This window comes from Miniopterus natalensis, chromosome 6, assembly GCF_054644295.1.
Source record: "Miniopterus natalensis isolate mMinNat1 chromosome 6, mMinNat1.hap1, whole genome shotgun sequence".
Classification (NCBI taxonomy): domain Eukaryota; kingdom Metazoa; phylum Chordata; class Mammalia; order Chiroptera; family Miniopteridae; genus Miniopterus; species Miniopterus natalensis.
Window position 1 is genome coordinate 71,686,474 of NC_142086.1, and position 17,774 is coordinate 71,704,247.

Consider the following 17,774-nt stretch of genomic DNA (forward strand, 5'->3'; position numbering starts at 1 on the left):
GGGTCACCTGGATGCCCCTTGCAAGCTATCCAGCTACTCTGGCTAAAAGGCAGGACCACTCAAGCAGCGCCATGGGTATGAGGGCTCCACAGCCTTCTCTCCGGGACGGCCAAGGTAGCGGGGGCTTCAGCTGGCCCACACCACTGCCCCTGAACCTGCTCAGAGCTGTAATTCCTCCTGAGCAGGAGTGAAGCCAGGCCTGGCGGCCAGGGCTGCGCGGCTACTGGGTGGCCTTCCTGCCCTCACTGGCCCGAGAGGTGAGGCCAATGAGCCTGTTCTGCCGGCGGCTGCAGACCCTCCCATTTCTTCTTCTTCACGTCTGAAGGGAAGAGAAGGGTCTAGGCCCACCCACTTAAAGGCAAAAGGACTTACACTTGGTTTCACCTTTGGATCTTGAAAACGAGTCTTTAAAAGGAGCCACACCAAAATAAATGCTTAATTTATTCCTTTTGTAACATGCAGCTCCAATCTCATAATATACATGTATATTCTGAGTATACATTATATGAATATATCTGTTCTAGGACACGATTTGATTCTCATGAGTTCACTTTGTGAATTGGAAACAGGCACGGTGACCACCCCCCCCCCCCTCCGGTGGGAATCAAGTTAAAAATTCCACCTCTGTGTTCACAACTTTTCCTCAGCGTTTTGAACGCATAGAGTGTTTTCAAGAGCAGGCTCAGAATGGCCTAACGTTTATGGAGGGGCATCTTGCACCGTGTTTTACCCATGTAGTGCCATTTAATCTTCACAGTGACATCCATCCACCTCTGAGGTGGGTGTTATTTCCAGTTTGTAGACAAAGAGGGACCTCTTGAGTGTTATGTCTTAGACTCACAAAAATAGTGGAGAGCTGCTATTTTAAGTCGGGTGCTCTAGGGTCTTATTCTGTGAGCCGCACTGCTCCCTACAGGCCAGACCATAAAATGTGGGGAACCAACGGGAAGAAGTGGGCATTGCCAGGAAGAGCCAAGGTAGACAGAACTAGTCCAAGCCAAATGGGACTGTCTCCAAACAAGTCAAAGATCTTTCTGGCTTCCTTTGCAGGGGTAGGCTAGTGATTTGTGAAAAGGTTATCAATCTAGTTTAGAATACACCATACTGTAGTTTCTTTCTATGATATCCTAAAAGACAAATTACAGATTTCTCAGAGCTGGGAACTAAAGGAGTAAGTATTAAAAAAATAAATAAAAATAAGTATTTGGTCATATGAAATTGATTAATAAAAAAGCACACAAAGCATTTTCCACTGCTGTCGTTGGTGCAATAACTTATATTTTTAGTGTTTTTTTAAAAAAAGTTACTTTTTTTCTCACTTTGATACCAACAAGCTACATTTCCCAGTAACAGTTGTTATTCAAAATCGCTAATTCTAAAACAAGTTTTTCTGTTACCACATGATACATTGTGGGATAAGGGCACTTAATATGCAAATTGATAACATTACTTAATATTATCTTCCCTCCTGTTGCTCTTTAATTTGGCACTGAGCAGCTGAGGTTTGAGGTTTTAATCAAAGAGCATTAAATTAAGCAATTTATAAAATCAAGCGAGGGTTCTTTTTTCAATTATTTAATTCACTGTTTATACCCATTCAATTTTAAAATAATCTTAGACATTCATTAACTGATTGTCTCTTCCACTGCTTGACCATGTCCAAGTGCGCTCTTTCTTTCAAGTGGCACAGCATGGAGAACAGTGCGGTGTGTGGGCACCAGCCAAAGGTGCAGCCAAGAGTAAGTTAGTTACATCTTCAAGCCACATTTTCATCATCTGTAAAATGGGGATAATAATTGTACGTCCTTCATATGGTCATTGAGAGGATTATGTGACATAATCCATGGAAAGCATTAGCAAAGCACCTGGTATTATTAGTAAGTGCTCAGCTCTTATCCAGATGATGAATTTGAGAGCTCATACAGAAATATTACTGTTGGTATATATTGTAGAGCAGAAATATTGTGAAACCTATATTAACCATTACGCATGGCCCAAACAATCATTCTCAGCTCAGCACACGGAGTCACCCAGATCAGGCTGCTGGCCTCCCATGTGGCACATGCTTGGGGCAGACAACTAGTATGGGCAGTAACTGCAGTTATTATAGGGATGGGGATGGGAGGAGCAGCTGGCAAGGCCCAGGGGTTAGGCAAAGGCAGACTGGCCACTAGTTGAGGCTGTGTTAGTAGGGAAAAGGCAGGCACCTGAGACAAGGCAGACAACTGATCAGATCTGACAAGACAAACAAATGGCCTAAGCAACAACAGCAATAGGTCAAGCCCAGAGAAGGAGGGCTGAGATTCTGTAAGCTGGAGGGGATCCAGCAGGAGTCAGGGGCCCAGAGAACCCCCCAGAGAGAAAACCTCGCTGCGAGCATTGGACTTAGACGGAAGGCTTTTAACCCTGAAGTTCTGAATGGAATCTCTGGTTATCAGAGGAAGTGCATCCCTTTAAGACAGGCTCAGCCAAGGCGGGAGGCGGACAGTAAACACAAACCTTTAACTCGCAGGCAGAGTGATTTCTGATATTCAGTTTCCATCATTCAAACAGAATCTTAAAAGTCTTTTAACTTTCACCTTCTGTTGACCTTCACAGAGAAGGTATCCCAAACACTCAGTTTTCACATTATTTTTCACTCGAAAATCATGACTTAAATACAAACTTTACTAAACTCAACCATTTCCCAATGTGGTTCGTGAGCGCCCTCTAGTGATGCAGGAAGACCAGCTAAGACCGTTAATTCCCCACAAAAACTGTCTTTAAAAGTGCCGATTCACTAAGTATTCAATTTCTGCTCTCAGCTAACAATAGATCTTCTGCCACTGTTATTTGCACAGCTATGAACTCACTGCTCTCTGTTTAGAATCCACAACTAGATAAAACCGTTTATTAAAGAATTCACAGTGCCATCATCTGAAAACATTTCCAAGTAACCCTTGCTTCCTCCGATGTGAATACACTATTTTGGCTGTTGGGAAGCCCCTTTAGAAATAAACAAACAGAATTACAAAACAGTCAAAGAAAAAATTTTTTAAATAATATCCTCGTATAGTTACTTCATTTATCTTCCTAACCTCTTTCAGTACTCCAGTGACTATCAAAAATGATCACAATGGCTAGATCCCCAAAACTACACATTATGATTGCTTGGTCACTTATTTCCTACCTATTTTTTTAAATAAAGACCTTCAGCAGTTTCTTTCATCCATAACTCTGTACCCGGGGTTCTTAAACTGGTGGCTCCTGGAATAAGTATGGTCTGCAGACCTGGCCTAGTTACGCTTTAAGTTTCAAAATCTGGAATTCTGGCATCTCCTGAAGACAGAAAATGACCTTTGACAACATCTATCCTGCATCCCCACATAGCAGCTCCCCCCAGGGGCTCCGGGGGCTGCGATCGCAGGTGAGGCCTGCATTCCTCAGTCATCCAGTCACAGCTCGGCCCCCACCAGCCACATGGGCTCCTTACCTGGCTCCCGGGGAATTCACCATGCAGCCCCCCCGGGTTTGTAACCCTTTCCAACACTTTCAGTAAAAGTTCTCTTTATCATCTTTACGACCAAGCTAATCGATCCTATCAGCACCGCGCAATGCCACCGGGGACACAGGCTGAAGGGAGCAGGCTGCCACGAAGGAAAGGAAGGGGGAGCTCTCGGTCACCGAGGGCCGCGAACACGCGCGGGAGGAGCTCAGGTTGACGGAAACGCATCAGTGCCCGCAGGCCTGGCGGAGCGCGCTACGTGTTTGTGAATCGCACCTTATTTGGAGCTAGCAAACCTCCGCCGTGGGTTCACGCACAGCAAATAAGCAGCGTACGTCCTCCGATCGCAATCCGCCGGCTCACCCCCCAGACCGCTCCCTGGGAGCCGCAGCCTGGCGGTCGTGGGACCGGCCGTGAGAGCGTGACAAGGGAAAGGGCACTCACGGGCGAGCTGCTGTCGGAGACGGTGTTCATGCTCACGGAGCGGCTCAGCTTGTCCGAGGACGCGGAGGGCGGCGACGGGCACCTCTTCTCCAGGGGGTCCTGCCGCCGCAGGTAGTCGCGCCAGGCTCGCTGGATGCTGCAGACACAGAAAAGGCCCGGTCCACGCGCTGTCCCCCCGCCGCGGCCACAGGCGCGGACGCGCGCAGGGGGTCAGGGGGACCGGCTGTGGAGCCGGGGAACCCGAGCGCGCAGAATGCAGCTCAAGAAATCGGAAGAGCTGGCCTGACTGTCTCACCGGCTTGACTTTCACAGGCATGACCACGCTCAGCCAGTCCACGGGTGCCGGCCTGGTCAGAAAAAGCCGTCAGTCACAGGGAAGCTGCTCTGCACGCGTGCATGTGCTGGGGTTTACGGGGCGCAGAATCTCTCCATTTCTCGCCGTGTTTCAAATGACAATGACAGGCTGGCCTGTCGCTCACTCATTCGCTCAGCACAGCACTGCTGGGGACTACTCCGTGCCAGGGCCAGCCCTAGGTTCAGACGGGCTGCAGTGAAGCTCTCGGGGTGCCATTCGCACACACTCAAGGTGAAGGGCATCCTGTGATGCTACAGAGTGTAGTCTGCACGGCCAAAGGCAAGGGCCCTGCTCGGGGACAATATAAGCAAGAGCCTTGTGGCCATGGATTTTACCTACTGTGAAAGGAAGCGGGTGATGTTCGATAAACAAAGAAACAGAGAGGAAAAAATATCTGAGAATGTTATGTACTACTCAGAAAATTAAAGTAACATGTGAGTAGGTGGCTGCTTGAGATTTCACCAAAGGAGAGTTTTTATTTCCCATGATTAGGATCCAAAAACATGTCTTCTTCTGCTTTGGATAATAGAAACCTCTTCCTTGGGAATGCTCAGTGATTTTTCTCCATTGGGACTGGATTATAATCTTTGAGATTAACATCTAGGTTGTCACAGGTGATCAGTGACCACAATCTAGCCCCTCCAGGGACTCAGCTGAACATGAAGACCAACTGCAGGGAGTCAGCCTTTTAAAATAGTTGGACTAATTCTTTCCCTATCTCTTCTAGGCTCCTGGAAGCATCTGATCCCCTATAATTCTTCCACATACAACTGAAGTCATTAAAATTGTTTTTGTATAAACAAACTGATTTACTTCCATTTGGCAAGAATTGTTCAAAGACCATCGATTTTCAACAGTCAGAGGACATAGAGAACACAAAAAATGCTACCACGTTATTGAGTTTGTTCGTGTTCCCTAATTTATTAAGGTTGTGTGATTATAATGCTCAAGGAAAAGTCGGGAAGCTGCAGTGAAAAAGTACCTGGGGATCAGAGGCCAATGTCTCTGAAACTATGAAACTGAAGCTTCGGTGGCCCTTACTTGGAGGCCAGAAGCTTCTGCCAGAACCTACAAGAGGCTCTACAGAATTGCAAAAGTAGGTATATTTTAGGTTTTTTAAAAGGCCCTCCAAATTTTATACACACACACACACACACACACACACACACACACACACTTTAGGTTTCATTAAAGCAGGATCTGACCCTGGTTTGGGTTATATGCGGTCACTGTTTTATTATGCAATGCTTGCTCAAAATGCATCCTTATTTATTTTTCTTTGGCTTAGAGATTTTAAACACAACCTCAAAGAAGGCCTTGTAAGATTACATGCCTAAGCCTTGTTGCTTCTTCTGAGACCCATTTTATTAAGGAGATTGAACTTTTGGAAGCTGTTAGTGATTTTCTCATTCTCTGAAGAGCTGGAAGTGCTGAGTGTCTCCCAGGGCCCTGCTGACAAGTTCTGCCACTTGAGGGCACCTAGAGTTTGTCAAGCTGCCCATCAAGGGCTTAAAAACCTGTGACATTTTTTAAATGATTTTTAAAATAGAAGTGTTTATTTATTTATTTCTCTCTCTCTCACCGTGACTATTCAGAAAATAGAGAAAGGAAATGGAGTGACCACTTGAGGTATTACATTTTAGCTTGAACAGCAGAGGGCGGTGTGACACCTTTAAAGAACCAAACACTGCTGGTCAAAACTGAGGTGAGATCTGCAAAGGTGGATTTGCACTTATGCATCCCATTTCCACCTCCAGGTTCTATGGAATCCGGAAAGCGATGTATCAGTTTCCCTTAAGTCAGAGATTTAAGAATTCAATATTCTTTTCTTCCAAGTGGGTGAATATTTTCTTCCTTTTTAAATTACAAGAGAATGTAACGATATGAAAGACCGGAAGGGGATCCCACCCTGCTCTGTGCTCCCGCCTCATGGTTCAGAAACACGGAAACAGAGCAGGGAGCAAGATGGTGCCCTTGGGTGTCACATTCTGACTTCCAGTGGACAAGCAGGACCCCTATTTATGCCTCTGTTACCTACACTGTCTACATGCAACTAAAAGTTACCCTAACATATACGTCATGTTTTCATTCAGCGCCTGCCCCAGCCCTGCGCCCTGACAGACCTGCCCAAATGCCCGTGAAGGGCCGCCGCATGCAGCCGGCAGGTTCCGCACCGCATCCCCGTGCCTCTCGGCTGAAGCCCTCCACTCCGGCTCTGCCCGGTTTGTAATTCCTGACTTTAGCTCCTTACTTTGTCAGGCAAGTTGCTTATCTCCATTTCACGAAGGGTTTCTTCTGAGGTTTTATCACACTCTCATTTGGACACATTCCTTTGTCTCTCCATTTGCCTGACTGTGTGTGGGCTTCTGTGCTTGAGATGAAGCTCCCTCCCCCAGTCTGAAGGATGGGCCTGCCTTCCGCAGGAGAGGAGCCTTATCACTCAGCCCCGCCCCGGCTCTTGGTTGTCTCTCACACCTTTGCGGCTGTCCACGCAGCCTATTTTATTGTGAATAGCTCCCAAATGCTGAGGGTGTGCCAAGGCCAGTCAGTGTTTCAAAGGAGAGGATCTCAGCCAGTGCCTAGATTCCAGCTGACTGCAAGCCAGACACTCAGGCAGCAGCTTTTAAAGAATACAAATATGCCCTGGCGGGTTTGGCTTAGTGGTCAGAGTGTCAGCCCGCGGACTGAAGGGTCCTGGGTTCAATTCCAGCCAAGGGCACGGACCTCAGTTGCAGGCTCGGTCCCATCAGGGTGTGTGCAGGAGGCAACCAATCAATGTGTCTCTCTCACATGGATGTTTCTCTCTCTCTCCTTTCCACTCTCTCTCTGAAAAAGCAATGGAAAAAATATCCCTTGGGTGAGGATTTAAAAAAATAATAAAAATATATAAAGAATACAAATACATATCCTGTGGGACCACAAGCATAAGTCCTGCTACCCAGAGCCAGGCAATCTGGAGATATGCTCTGGGCAAGAGTTGCAAAAATCGGGGCTCTAGACAAGTGCATAAGCTCCTTTCTGGGAGATTACAGTGAGCAGCAGTGAGGTAAAGGGAGAGGGCAAAGACGGTGTCCCCTGAGAGCACCTTGGTAGACTCTAGCCGTGTGCCTAACCTGAAGCCTGCCTGGAAGGCTGAAACTCCAGGACTAGCGAGTAGGCCTCCTTCACCGTCAGAGCTCGCCTCAGCTGACGTCTGTGCATTGCCCAGAGGTGAAACAGTCTCTGCAACTGTTTCAGTCCTATGGATGCAAAGAACTCAAGCCCTCCTGGGCACCAGAGCCAGGAAAGCAAGGGGTATCCCCTGGGCGGCAGCCACAAAAACCAGGTCACTAGGTGTAAAAACTGGGGCGCCAGACACATATAGGAGCTCCCCTCTGAGAGATACTGGCACTCTACAGCAGGAAGAGGGAGAATGTGAAGACAGTGCCAGCCCTTCGAGGTCTCCAAGTCTCAGCAAGATGTACGTTCAGCCCTTAGATGTGCATTTAATTAGAAGCCTGCCCCTCAGGCTGCGGCTATGGTGATGAGCCAGCAGGCTCACGGGGAAGGACTGAACTCCTAGGGCTGTTCCTCTTGCTCTACCCTGAGGGTGGTGGCTGTTGAACTATTTCTCCACTGGTTATGGTCCTGTGGGACCTACTAAGGCCCACTAGCCACCAGAGCTGGGGGGGAGGGGGATGTAGAAGTGTGCCCTGGTGGCAGCTACAAAAATCAGGGCACCAGACAAGTGTATAGCTGTTTTCTTTAAGATACTGGTGAGCTGGAGGGAGGCAGAGGGAGAGTGTAAATACTGAAGGCACCTCCTCCATCCCCGAGAGCCCTCCACAGGCTCCTGTGAGTCGCCTGAAGCCTGCCCCTCAGCCTAAGCTCTTGGACAAGCAAATAGGCCTCTTTCTCAGGAAGCCTGGGTTTCAGTCTGCTTCTATCTGTGAGGTGCCCTGGGGGGGATGGTCGGCGAGAACTGTCTCCAATTTTACAGTCCTGTGGGGCCCAGCAATGCAAGGCGCCCTGGCCTCCAGAGCCAGGTGATCAAGGGGAGTCCCCTAGGTGGCAACCACAAAAACCGAGGCGCTGACATAAACTCCAGGGCACAGGACATGCATAGAGCACCCCCCTGGGAGAGTCTGGTTCTCTGGAGTGCGCAGAGTGAGGGCGTGAAGATGGTGCTCACCAGCTGGAGCCAGGCGGGGGCAGTGCAAACATGGCACTTACTGAACAAAAAAGAAAGAAAGAAAAGAAAAGGGGCGGGGGAGGGAAGAAATAAGAAGAGAAAAATATGGCACCCACCTGCCTTAGCAAGGCAGAGGGAGGCAGGAAGACGGCACCCACCAGCTTCCAGCCCGGAGAGTATCCCAGCAGGCCTGCCTCTCAGCAGTGCTTTAAAATTAGCAAATGAGTCTCTTTCGCCCAAAGTCTGGGTGCTTTTCAAGATCTGCTTCTGCGTTGGGCCCCGAGGCAGGTGAATCTATGTATAAGCCTTTAAGAGCAGTTTCTCAGCCCTGGCCAGGTGGCTCAGTTGGTTCGAGCATCATCCATGCACCAAAAGGTTGTGGGTTAGATTCCCAGTGAGGGCACAGACCCAAATAGCGGTTTGGGTTTGATCTCCAGTGGGAGCGCCTATGGGAAGCAACTGATCAATGTTTCTCTCTCTCCCCTTTCCTCTCTCTAAAATCAATTTTAAAAAAACCATACCCTTGGGTTAGGGTTAAAAAACAAGAGTCCAGTTGGTCTTCAAAGCCAGATGTTTTGGGGGCTTGTCTTTCTGGTGCTGGTCTTAAAAGTTGGGGTGCCCAATGTGAGGTATGAACTTTTTGCTCCTTAAGGAGAACTCTGGGTTTTGAGTTTCCTCCCAACTGTGAATCATTGTGCTGGGGTGGGGTTTATGGCATTTCCTATCTGCTTTTTTGTGGTTTCCCTTTTGTTTGGTCAACATGAAGGGGTTGCTCCACCAGACTTTAGGGTTTTGTTTTTAGAGGAAAAAGTTCCTTATGTAGCCGTAGATTCTGTGTCCCCTGGTGGAGGTGGGTTCATGATTTTGTCCCCAGAAATTATGTGTTTAAAGTGATGTAGGTTCTTGCTCAGTGATGTCTCATTAGCTGAGGCCTGAGGCAAAATACTAAACTTATTGGCCTACATTTTGCTTATCTACAAAAACAGGAGTAACAATTACTTCTTTGTAATTCTTGATTCTTGCAAAGAGTCAAAGATAAGGTATTATTTTATTAGCCCAATTTGACCTTAAAATGTGTCTGGAAAAGGTAAGAAAGTCACACTAGGTAAATGCTCTTCTTAGATTTTCTCATTGAAAGGCCACTACAATCCTTTAAGACATGGTCAGCAGTCTCAATTTACAGAGGAGTGCAACTAGTGCTCAGAGAGGTAAGCAGTGTCCTCAAGGTGACACCACAGGTAAGGAGCAGAGCTGGAATTTGAACTTAGGTTGCTCTCACTCCAAAGTCTGTGCTTTCAACCTCTCTTTTCTTAATGAAACATCTGACTAAAGTTGATAGGCATTACTCTTAAACAAGTGCAATTTAATAAGGCTTTACTGAGAATCATCTTTGAAATTTTGGGGGGAATTGTCTTATTTCTCTCGTGTGTGTGTCCTTTTTTGGAACCTAAATGTTTCATCACTAAATCAAACAAATTAATAAAAAAAGAGAGGAATTGAACTAGTTAATGAGCAGACTTTTAAAAGATGATTTGGATTCAAAAGACCTCTATGTTGTTCATTACAAAATAAATATATTTTTAAAACATAAGGAGACAGATATCACAGTCAATGAACAACTTTTAAATGACGGTTTGTACTCAAGAAGAAGTGTTTAGATCTTATTACAACACTCAAGATGTGTGTGTGGCGTGAGAGGCAGAGGTCTGACGGGACCTCGTGAGCCTGTTTCCTTCCTCTGCGGTCAGGCCCCTGTGCTGAAACCCACACTCCTTCGATGTGTGTCATTCCCAGGCCCTTGCTCCTGCCTTGGCTCTTAGGAGCACATTCATCTTCAGTCTTAGGGCTGCACTGAGAGCCTTCACTGTGGTGCTTTCAATAGTACTTTTGCTTTAACTGAATTTTCTGATTTGAGAGGCTTGCCTTTGCTTGATCTTCAAAAAACCTGCCTTTTACCTCCCCAAAATGACTTTTATTAATAGCTGTGCAATCTTGATTGCTTTTGCCCTTCTGATGCAGTCCTTTGATCTTCCAAGTCTAAAACTCAAAATTGCCTCTTAACGTTCATGAACTAGGCAACGTGCCTTTCCTTACATTTCACCTAAATTCCAACCCCACCCCCATGTTCTTTCCCCACAGTCCTCTGCTTCCTCCCAATGATACTCTGCACAGCCACGTACAAGTGTAGCCTTTCTTAACCAAATTCTTTCCTTTTTATGTTGTCCTGAGTATGAGGAAACAACTGAGACCCTTTCCTGACCCACCCAACCCCCACCCAGAGTTCCCACCAGGGCAGGCAGACAGTAAAGGCGGCCGACGCCTGAGAACAGCTCTCATTTTGCTCTATCTGTTACGTTCAGAGGCTGGCTTGCCAAGGTACATCGCACCTCAGACTTGCAGGGGCTGGGCTGTCCAGAAGAGTTTCATTGGAACCTATTACTTGCTCGTGCTCATCAGGGAGGGGAGAGGAGAGATTCCAGAAAAGCAGATTTTATGGTGTGGCGACCTCACTTCTCTCTACCCCCTGGGCGAAAGTAGATGTTCAGCCGGGTCCCACCAGCAGAGATCAGAAGACCCTAAGGAAAAGCCTGTGAAGTCTGACAGTGGCCCAGGAACCTGGAACAAGGCTCCGTCGTTCACACCCAGTGCTCTGCAGGTCTAAAGAACATCTCTTGGGAAGTGGGGATAGGTAAGGATATGCCAAGGCTCTCCCTGTGAAGGATGTCAAGGTCATCCTGGGGGATACAGCCTACACCATTGGTGGGGTGCTCAGGGGAGACCCAATGGGCCTTCCCACAAGCAAAAAAAAAAAAAAAAAAAAAGCTCCTTAGAGTTATTTTAAAGGAAACAACTGTCTGGGAGATCAAGTGTTCACCATCAATGAGAACACCGGGGCAGCCTTGGTGTTTAGCAAATGAGTGGTGAGAGAGTTAACATCAAGACGGGAGGAGAGGAGGGAGGGCAGACAGGGAGAGGACGGAGGGGAGAGGGGAGAGGAGGAAGGGGAGAGGGGAGAGGGGGAAGGGGAGAGGGGAGAGGGGGAAGGGGAGAGGGGGAAGGGGAGAGGGGAGAGGAGGAAAGGGAGAGGGGAGAGGAGGAAGGGGAGAGGGGAGAGGAGGAAGGGGAGAGGGGAGAGGAGGAAAGGGAGAGGGGAGAGGGGAGAGGAGGAAGGGAGAGGGGCGCAGGCTGCACAGCTGTAGGAAAGGTCTGATGTGTGTGGAGGGGAGGTATTTAACCTGTCATGACAGTTAAGAATTTAATAACCAGATTAGACAAGAGTCACTGAGCTGGACTAAACTCTCCAAGGGGACTCAAAGTCCGTTATTGGGCAAGATTGTGTTTCCTCTCCCTCTTCCCTGTCCAAGGAGTGGAAATGGGGTCCAGAGTTATTAGAAGAGATAAAGCCATTCAGTTTGCACCTCACTGAGCTGAGACTCCTCCATCAAAGCAGCTACACATAAAATCCCAGGCTTTCTGAGCGGGCTAGAACCTCGGGCACAGAGACTTCTTTGCGTGTCCCTCCCCGGCACCTACCCCTCTGCCTCTGCCTATTAGAGATGGGGAAACTAGGAAACAGCAGGGACGCTTCCTGACTTCCTTTCAGCCTTCAAGCGAAACACTCTAAGTTCTGACCCAGCACTTTTTCATTCAAGAGGACATTATGGTAAGAGAGTAATTCCTGAGGTTGGAAACTAACACCCTGCACACGAAGCGCTTTGGTAGCTGACTCATTACTCACTTAGGAAGGGTCTACACCTTGCTTCCTGGGGGCCCCCACTAGTTCAGACGCCACATGCGAGCTTCACCGTGAGAGGTAGCCCTATGTGCTCGCTCAGGGGCAAGCTTTCTATGGATGACCAAGGTTCATGTAGATGTATAGTGAGGTGTGTGCATTAGTATTTGCTTTAATCCAGCAGGATATTATATATCTGCATCATTTCTGTCTCAACTCCTAAACCCAGCAAGGGCTTATTGTCCTTTGAAGTTGGACACTGCAGGGCTCCCTTCTTTGGGTGGCTTCTTCTCTGAAGATTCCTCTGGGCTTTTTGCAAATGATCAGTGATCCTGGCCAAGCTCAGGTGTACTTCATTTCTCAGATACATGCTTCTCAGAGTGTTAAGCTGAGTGTGTGTGTGTGTGTGTGTGTGTGTATTGTATACACCCTCAGTGGCAATTCTTATATGTACCCCTGAAGGAAAATCGAAATGGGAAAGGAGCACAGAGAGCAGGCAGGAATGGCTTAAAATTGCGTCTAAGGTGATTATGACAGGCCCCTTCTCTACTTAAAAATGGTTTTAAAAGGTTGTCATTTTGTTCTATAATATGCCTGTCTCACTATGTTTCATTTTTGTTAATTTTGAGGTGTTTTTAGAACAATTTTAAAGCAATAGTCATATATAGTGGGGAAAGGGGACTCATATTTAGCCTTAGTAAGAGAGAACAAAAAAATAAAAGGATAGAAAGTGAGAAAGACAAGATATATTTTTCCAAAATATTTAGATGAGAACTGGAATGGAAATAGGAAGAAGGCAGAGAGTTGAAAGGGTGTGTGTGTGTGTGTGTGTGTGTGTGTGTGTGAGAGAGAGAGAGAGAGATAAAGAAATGCCCTGAGGTGGAAATAACCATGTTGTTCCAAGATGGAACTAACCAGGTCACTAAGATGAAAGACAGTGGAAAATGCTAGTGGCAGTTGAAGAACAGAACTCAGCCTGAAAGAGGAAAACCAAGAAACAAAGTGATCACAATCAAATAATTCCCTACACTACCCAGTAGATGGTGCTGTGTGCTCAAAACAGCATTGTTCCTGCTTAGACCAGGGAGGAAATCATTTGTAGCACATAAATGTGAAATAAATAAATGTGTAAGTCTTGTACCACAAAACTCCAGAGTAGCTCAGAAGCGAATAAAACAAGAACTTTAAAACTAGTGCTTTAATGGAAACTTTGAAATAACTTACATTTTCACCTTCGATTCCAAGGGCTGTAGATTGAGGGGATATTTTTCAATATTATTCTCCACATCCATGGCCAACTGGTGACTGAAAACAGAAATAATGTCTCCATATAGCTTAATCCAGAAGGTTAACATTTATAGCAGTAATACTGCCAATTTATATTTATTTTTAAAAGCAGATATATATTCAAACTTTTTAAATTTATTAACAAAGTCTCAAAAGTTCCTATTGATGGATGATGGGTAAGTAACCACACTATAGAAATAAAATGCTGTTTTGTCTGTTACCTTTCTGTGTTTTTTAATTTCTACCACTCAGCTCAACATTCATATCTAAGGCATGAAAATAATTTCCCTTACGTGAAGAAAGCAGAATACTGAACCATTTCAGGAGAGAAAAGTATAAAAAGAATGTTATAAACCCCATGCCAATGTCCAACTAGTAGCTTGTAGAGAGGATCTTCTTCATCCCCAAAGGTTCCACTGCCATTGAATCTTTCCTCTTTTTATCTTGTGAGCTTCTCCAAAGCTCCCACGATGAACAAAGCATGAATCTCTGCCCTGGAGGAAGGCAGAGGACTATAGGTACGTCGTGACTGCTCCTAGTGAACTTATAAGACAATCCCCGGGTGCCCCAATGGTCAAGGAAGCTTCATGGCAAAGGTGCCACTTGCGCTGGGTTTTGAAGAATAGACAGGAATTAGGTAAATAGCAATGCGGAAGGTAATACATATGAGGAAGATATTAAAATAAAGGAGTAGAGGTGAAAAATTCAGCTGTTTTTATACTCTAAGGAGAGCTGTTTGATGGAAGTGGAAGATAAAAGTAGGAGTATAAAAGAAATACGTTTGGATAAGCAGAAAACTAATAGACATTGGCTACCTAATGTGTACAAAATACTGTCACAGACATTTTACATGTATGATTTAATTCTCACAGGAGCCTCTATCAATTATTTTTCCCTAGTGTACAGCTGAAAAATTTGAAGTTCAGAAAAATTATGTTAAACTCAGAAGAAACCACATTAAAACTCAAGTCTCACTGCTACAAAGTACTGTTTGGAGGATTTTAATATCATACTTATTACACTTAATTCTCCTGTCTGTGGTTTTCATAAGTAAAGTATTTGACAGCCCACTGCAATACACATGCATGCAAGGGTACGTGTGTTTGTGTGTGTTCGTGTGTGTGTGTGTGTTTAAAACTGAAACAAAAGTTTCAAGAAACACTATTTCCCCAACTACATATACTGTTCTCTGATATTTTTTATTATATTTCAGGTATTTTAAAAGGCCAGTGGTTACCCATCAGATTGGTTTAACAAACCACCAGTAGATTGTGATCTACAATGTGAAATCATTGCTTCAGGAAAACATAAGGCATTTGAGGCAGGACAACGTGATGAATGGGAGACTTAAAGATGGTTTGCAGTGGGAGTGAGCAAGAAGGAAGGAAACTATCTAGGAGGGTATCCAAAATGGCCAGATAATGAGGACCACGATTATAGTGACAGTGAAGGAAAGAAAAGAAAAAACATTGCGCTGGAGGCATTATTAGGATAATGCACTTATCTCCCCTTCTTTATTTATTTTTAAAAATTTATCTTTATTGTTGAAAGTATTACAGATGTTCCCCTTTCCACCCCACTGATCACCTCCAACCCCGCTCCCCCTCTTTGGAAAGGAATAATCCAGTGGTGGGGAGAACATGGTAGATCAGATACATTTATTCATGGCCACGAGGTGGTGCCATCGGCCCAAGATAGCTTTGTAATTACCCAGCTGGGAAGCTGAGGGACAAGGGAAAAAACACTCTTGTTTGCTCTGTGCAGTAGGTATTCAGGGTCCATTATTAATTTATCCTATTCACTCACTCACAGGTATACTGAATATATTCTATGTGCCAGGAATGATATAAAGCACGGGGGATACAATGGTGAAAGCACTAGACACGGTCCCTGTTCTGATGGTTTCATAATCTAGACGATGAATATTAAGTATTTATAAATGTGATGGATGTTATTCAAGGGATCTAATTAAGGGCTGGTGGGCATGTAAAGTCTCATTTTTATAATTCTATGTTCTTGTGGGAACAACAGCCTTATAACAAGGATACTTTAAGATTTTGTAAATTAAACCCCTAAATAACAATTATCAAACTGAGCAATAGAGATATAGGCGAGGTGTCGTGGGACCTTTAGATATACAGCATCAGAGACAAAGCTCAAGTTTTCATAAAGAGAACACTTTTTTATAATATTAACAAATTTGCTAATTTGGGGCTATAATTTATACATGCTCAACAAACTATAAACTACGGATACCTGTAGGCTTAAATTGGATAACTTTAGGGCACTGCATCAATAATTGCTTGAGGGTAATGACATGATTATATGTCAGGAGAACATCCAACCCGCGATCACACACTTTGCACCAAAGACCCAGCCTGATCCAATATTTATTAAAAAATAGCTGCCAGCCTAAGGTCTCACATAAGTTAATAAATGATTGTCAAATGCAAGAGTCATAAGCAGTCTCAATTAATTGCTCTTCTCTGTTTATTGGCTTCGGGGTGTGTGTGTGTGTGTGTGTGTGTGTGTGTGTGTGTGTACACAAATGCACTCAGTTGGCCCTGTACATGGCCTTGAGTGGAACGGAGCTGGCTGCCCCGCCCGCCACACTGACTGCTACCACAAAACCCTGTCGAGCATTCAGAATAAACGTAATGTTCCAAGTGGGAATAGCCCACGAAGCGCTATGACACCGCTACCGCTTAACTTACGGTCATTTCAAGTAGCTGAGATGATTTACATCAGCGCCTAAGTCAGCTACAGCTCTAATGAAATGCTTAATCGGCTCACTCAAAGTACACCCATTTTTCAATCACATTTGACGGCTTTCAAGGACACAGCCCTGCCCTAAAGCAATCCAGGGAAGTCCCCAGAATTCCAGGCAAATGGGTCTAGTTGTCAGGGCAGGCAGCAACTTTTGCTTTCCCTCCGTCCGGGCCAAGCATGAAAGGGGAGCTTACCCCACAGGCCTGCGTGCTTTGGGGGAAACTTTAACTCCCACCCCTGGAATCCCTCAATCATGACCGGGAAAAATAAGCATACAGAGCAGATGGCCACTTGCAGGCCTCTAGATAATGAGGGGGAAAGAACAGTGGTGGGAGACGAGGCAGAAGCCCCCATATATGGCATTTATTTCACGTATCTTCCTGAGAGCAGGGTGAAGGGCGAGGTCCACACTGGTGTTAGTGAGAGGTTTAAGATAGAGTTGTGGTCAATTAGCAGGAAAAAAACATTTGGAGTTCACTTCTTACATTAAAATCAATAATGAAAAACCAGCATAGCCAGATTTAATAGATAAATGGGCTGAACATCACAGAGAGAGTGTGTCCTCCGAGAATTAAGCTGCATGAGATTATCGAATGACCAAACAGAATCTAAAATGCATCTAGACCACCGGTTCTCAACCCCAGCTCCTTATTAGAATCACACGCAGGAAGCTTTTAAGAAATACTGATCCCAGGACCTCACCCCAGAGAGTCAGACTCAATTTGTCAGGGGTGGGGCTTACGCCGGGACATTTGTATTAAACTCCCAGGGTGATTCTAAGTGCGGCCAGGGTGAAGGACTACTGATCTTATGCCATTACAACACTAATCTCCACAGAAGAAAAATCTTATTTCTAGTTCAGCAAAACACTCTTCAGTTATTATTGCTTACACACAGCTACTGATGGTGGTAGTGAGAAGGGGCAGAATAACTGAACTATTTTATTCTTATTTGTGCTTATTAACGAGAACAGACATAACAAGGAAAAACTGATACTCTTGTCATGGGTGTCTCAGTTAAAGCTCTCAGTAGATTGCCAAGGCACTGTTATTTTCATTTTTAAAGGTGGGGAAAGCGGGGCTCAGGGTGGTGAAATAATTTCTCCAGACCCACAAAGCTAGGAAAAAGCGGAAAGAGGAATGACGCCTCCAGGGTTTTCCATTTCCAGGAATGTCTTCAACAGCATCTCAGGTGGACGGTCATTTCCACCCTTTTGGCCCTCGCAGTCTCTACCAGCTCGCTCTTTAACAGAGAAGTCCATTCTGCTGGGCGGGCTGAATTCTTACAAAAGCTATTCTTTTTCTGAGTCACAAACCTGTTTCTCCATAAATCCTTCTCAATGATCCTTACTCTTCTTTCTAGAGCAAGAAGAGCAGGTTAGCCCTTCCTTTAAAGGAAAATCCCTTCAAATGTCTAAGGACAGCCATTATGTCCCCTCTAAGATTGCTTTTCTCCAGCTGCACATCCTCAGCTCTTTGTAGTAGTTTCGCATAACTTCAGAGTCCTCACAGTTTTAATTGGCCTCCTCTGG

General features: G+C 45.5%; 1 protein-coding gene across 1 annotated transcript in view; it reads right to left on the bottom strand.

The window, feature by feature from the left end:
- Window positions 1–3,793: 3,793 nt before the first annotated feature.
- IQCJ (IQ motif containing J) overlaps window positions 3,794–17,774 on the bottom strand; it is a 121,109-nt gene continuing 107,128 nt past the window's right edge. Inside the window, exons 3-4 of the mRNA XM_016215700.2 lie at window positions 13,412–13,492; window positions 3,794–4,064 (exon numbers count right to left, since the gene is read on the bottom strand). Of these exons, the coding sequence (XP_016071186.2) occupies window positions 3,794–4,064; window positions 13,412–13,492 (352 nt within the window). The remainder of the gene's footprint in view (window positions 4,065–13,411; window positions 13,493–17,774) is intronic.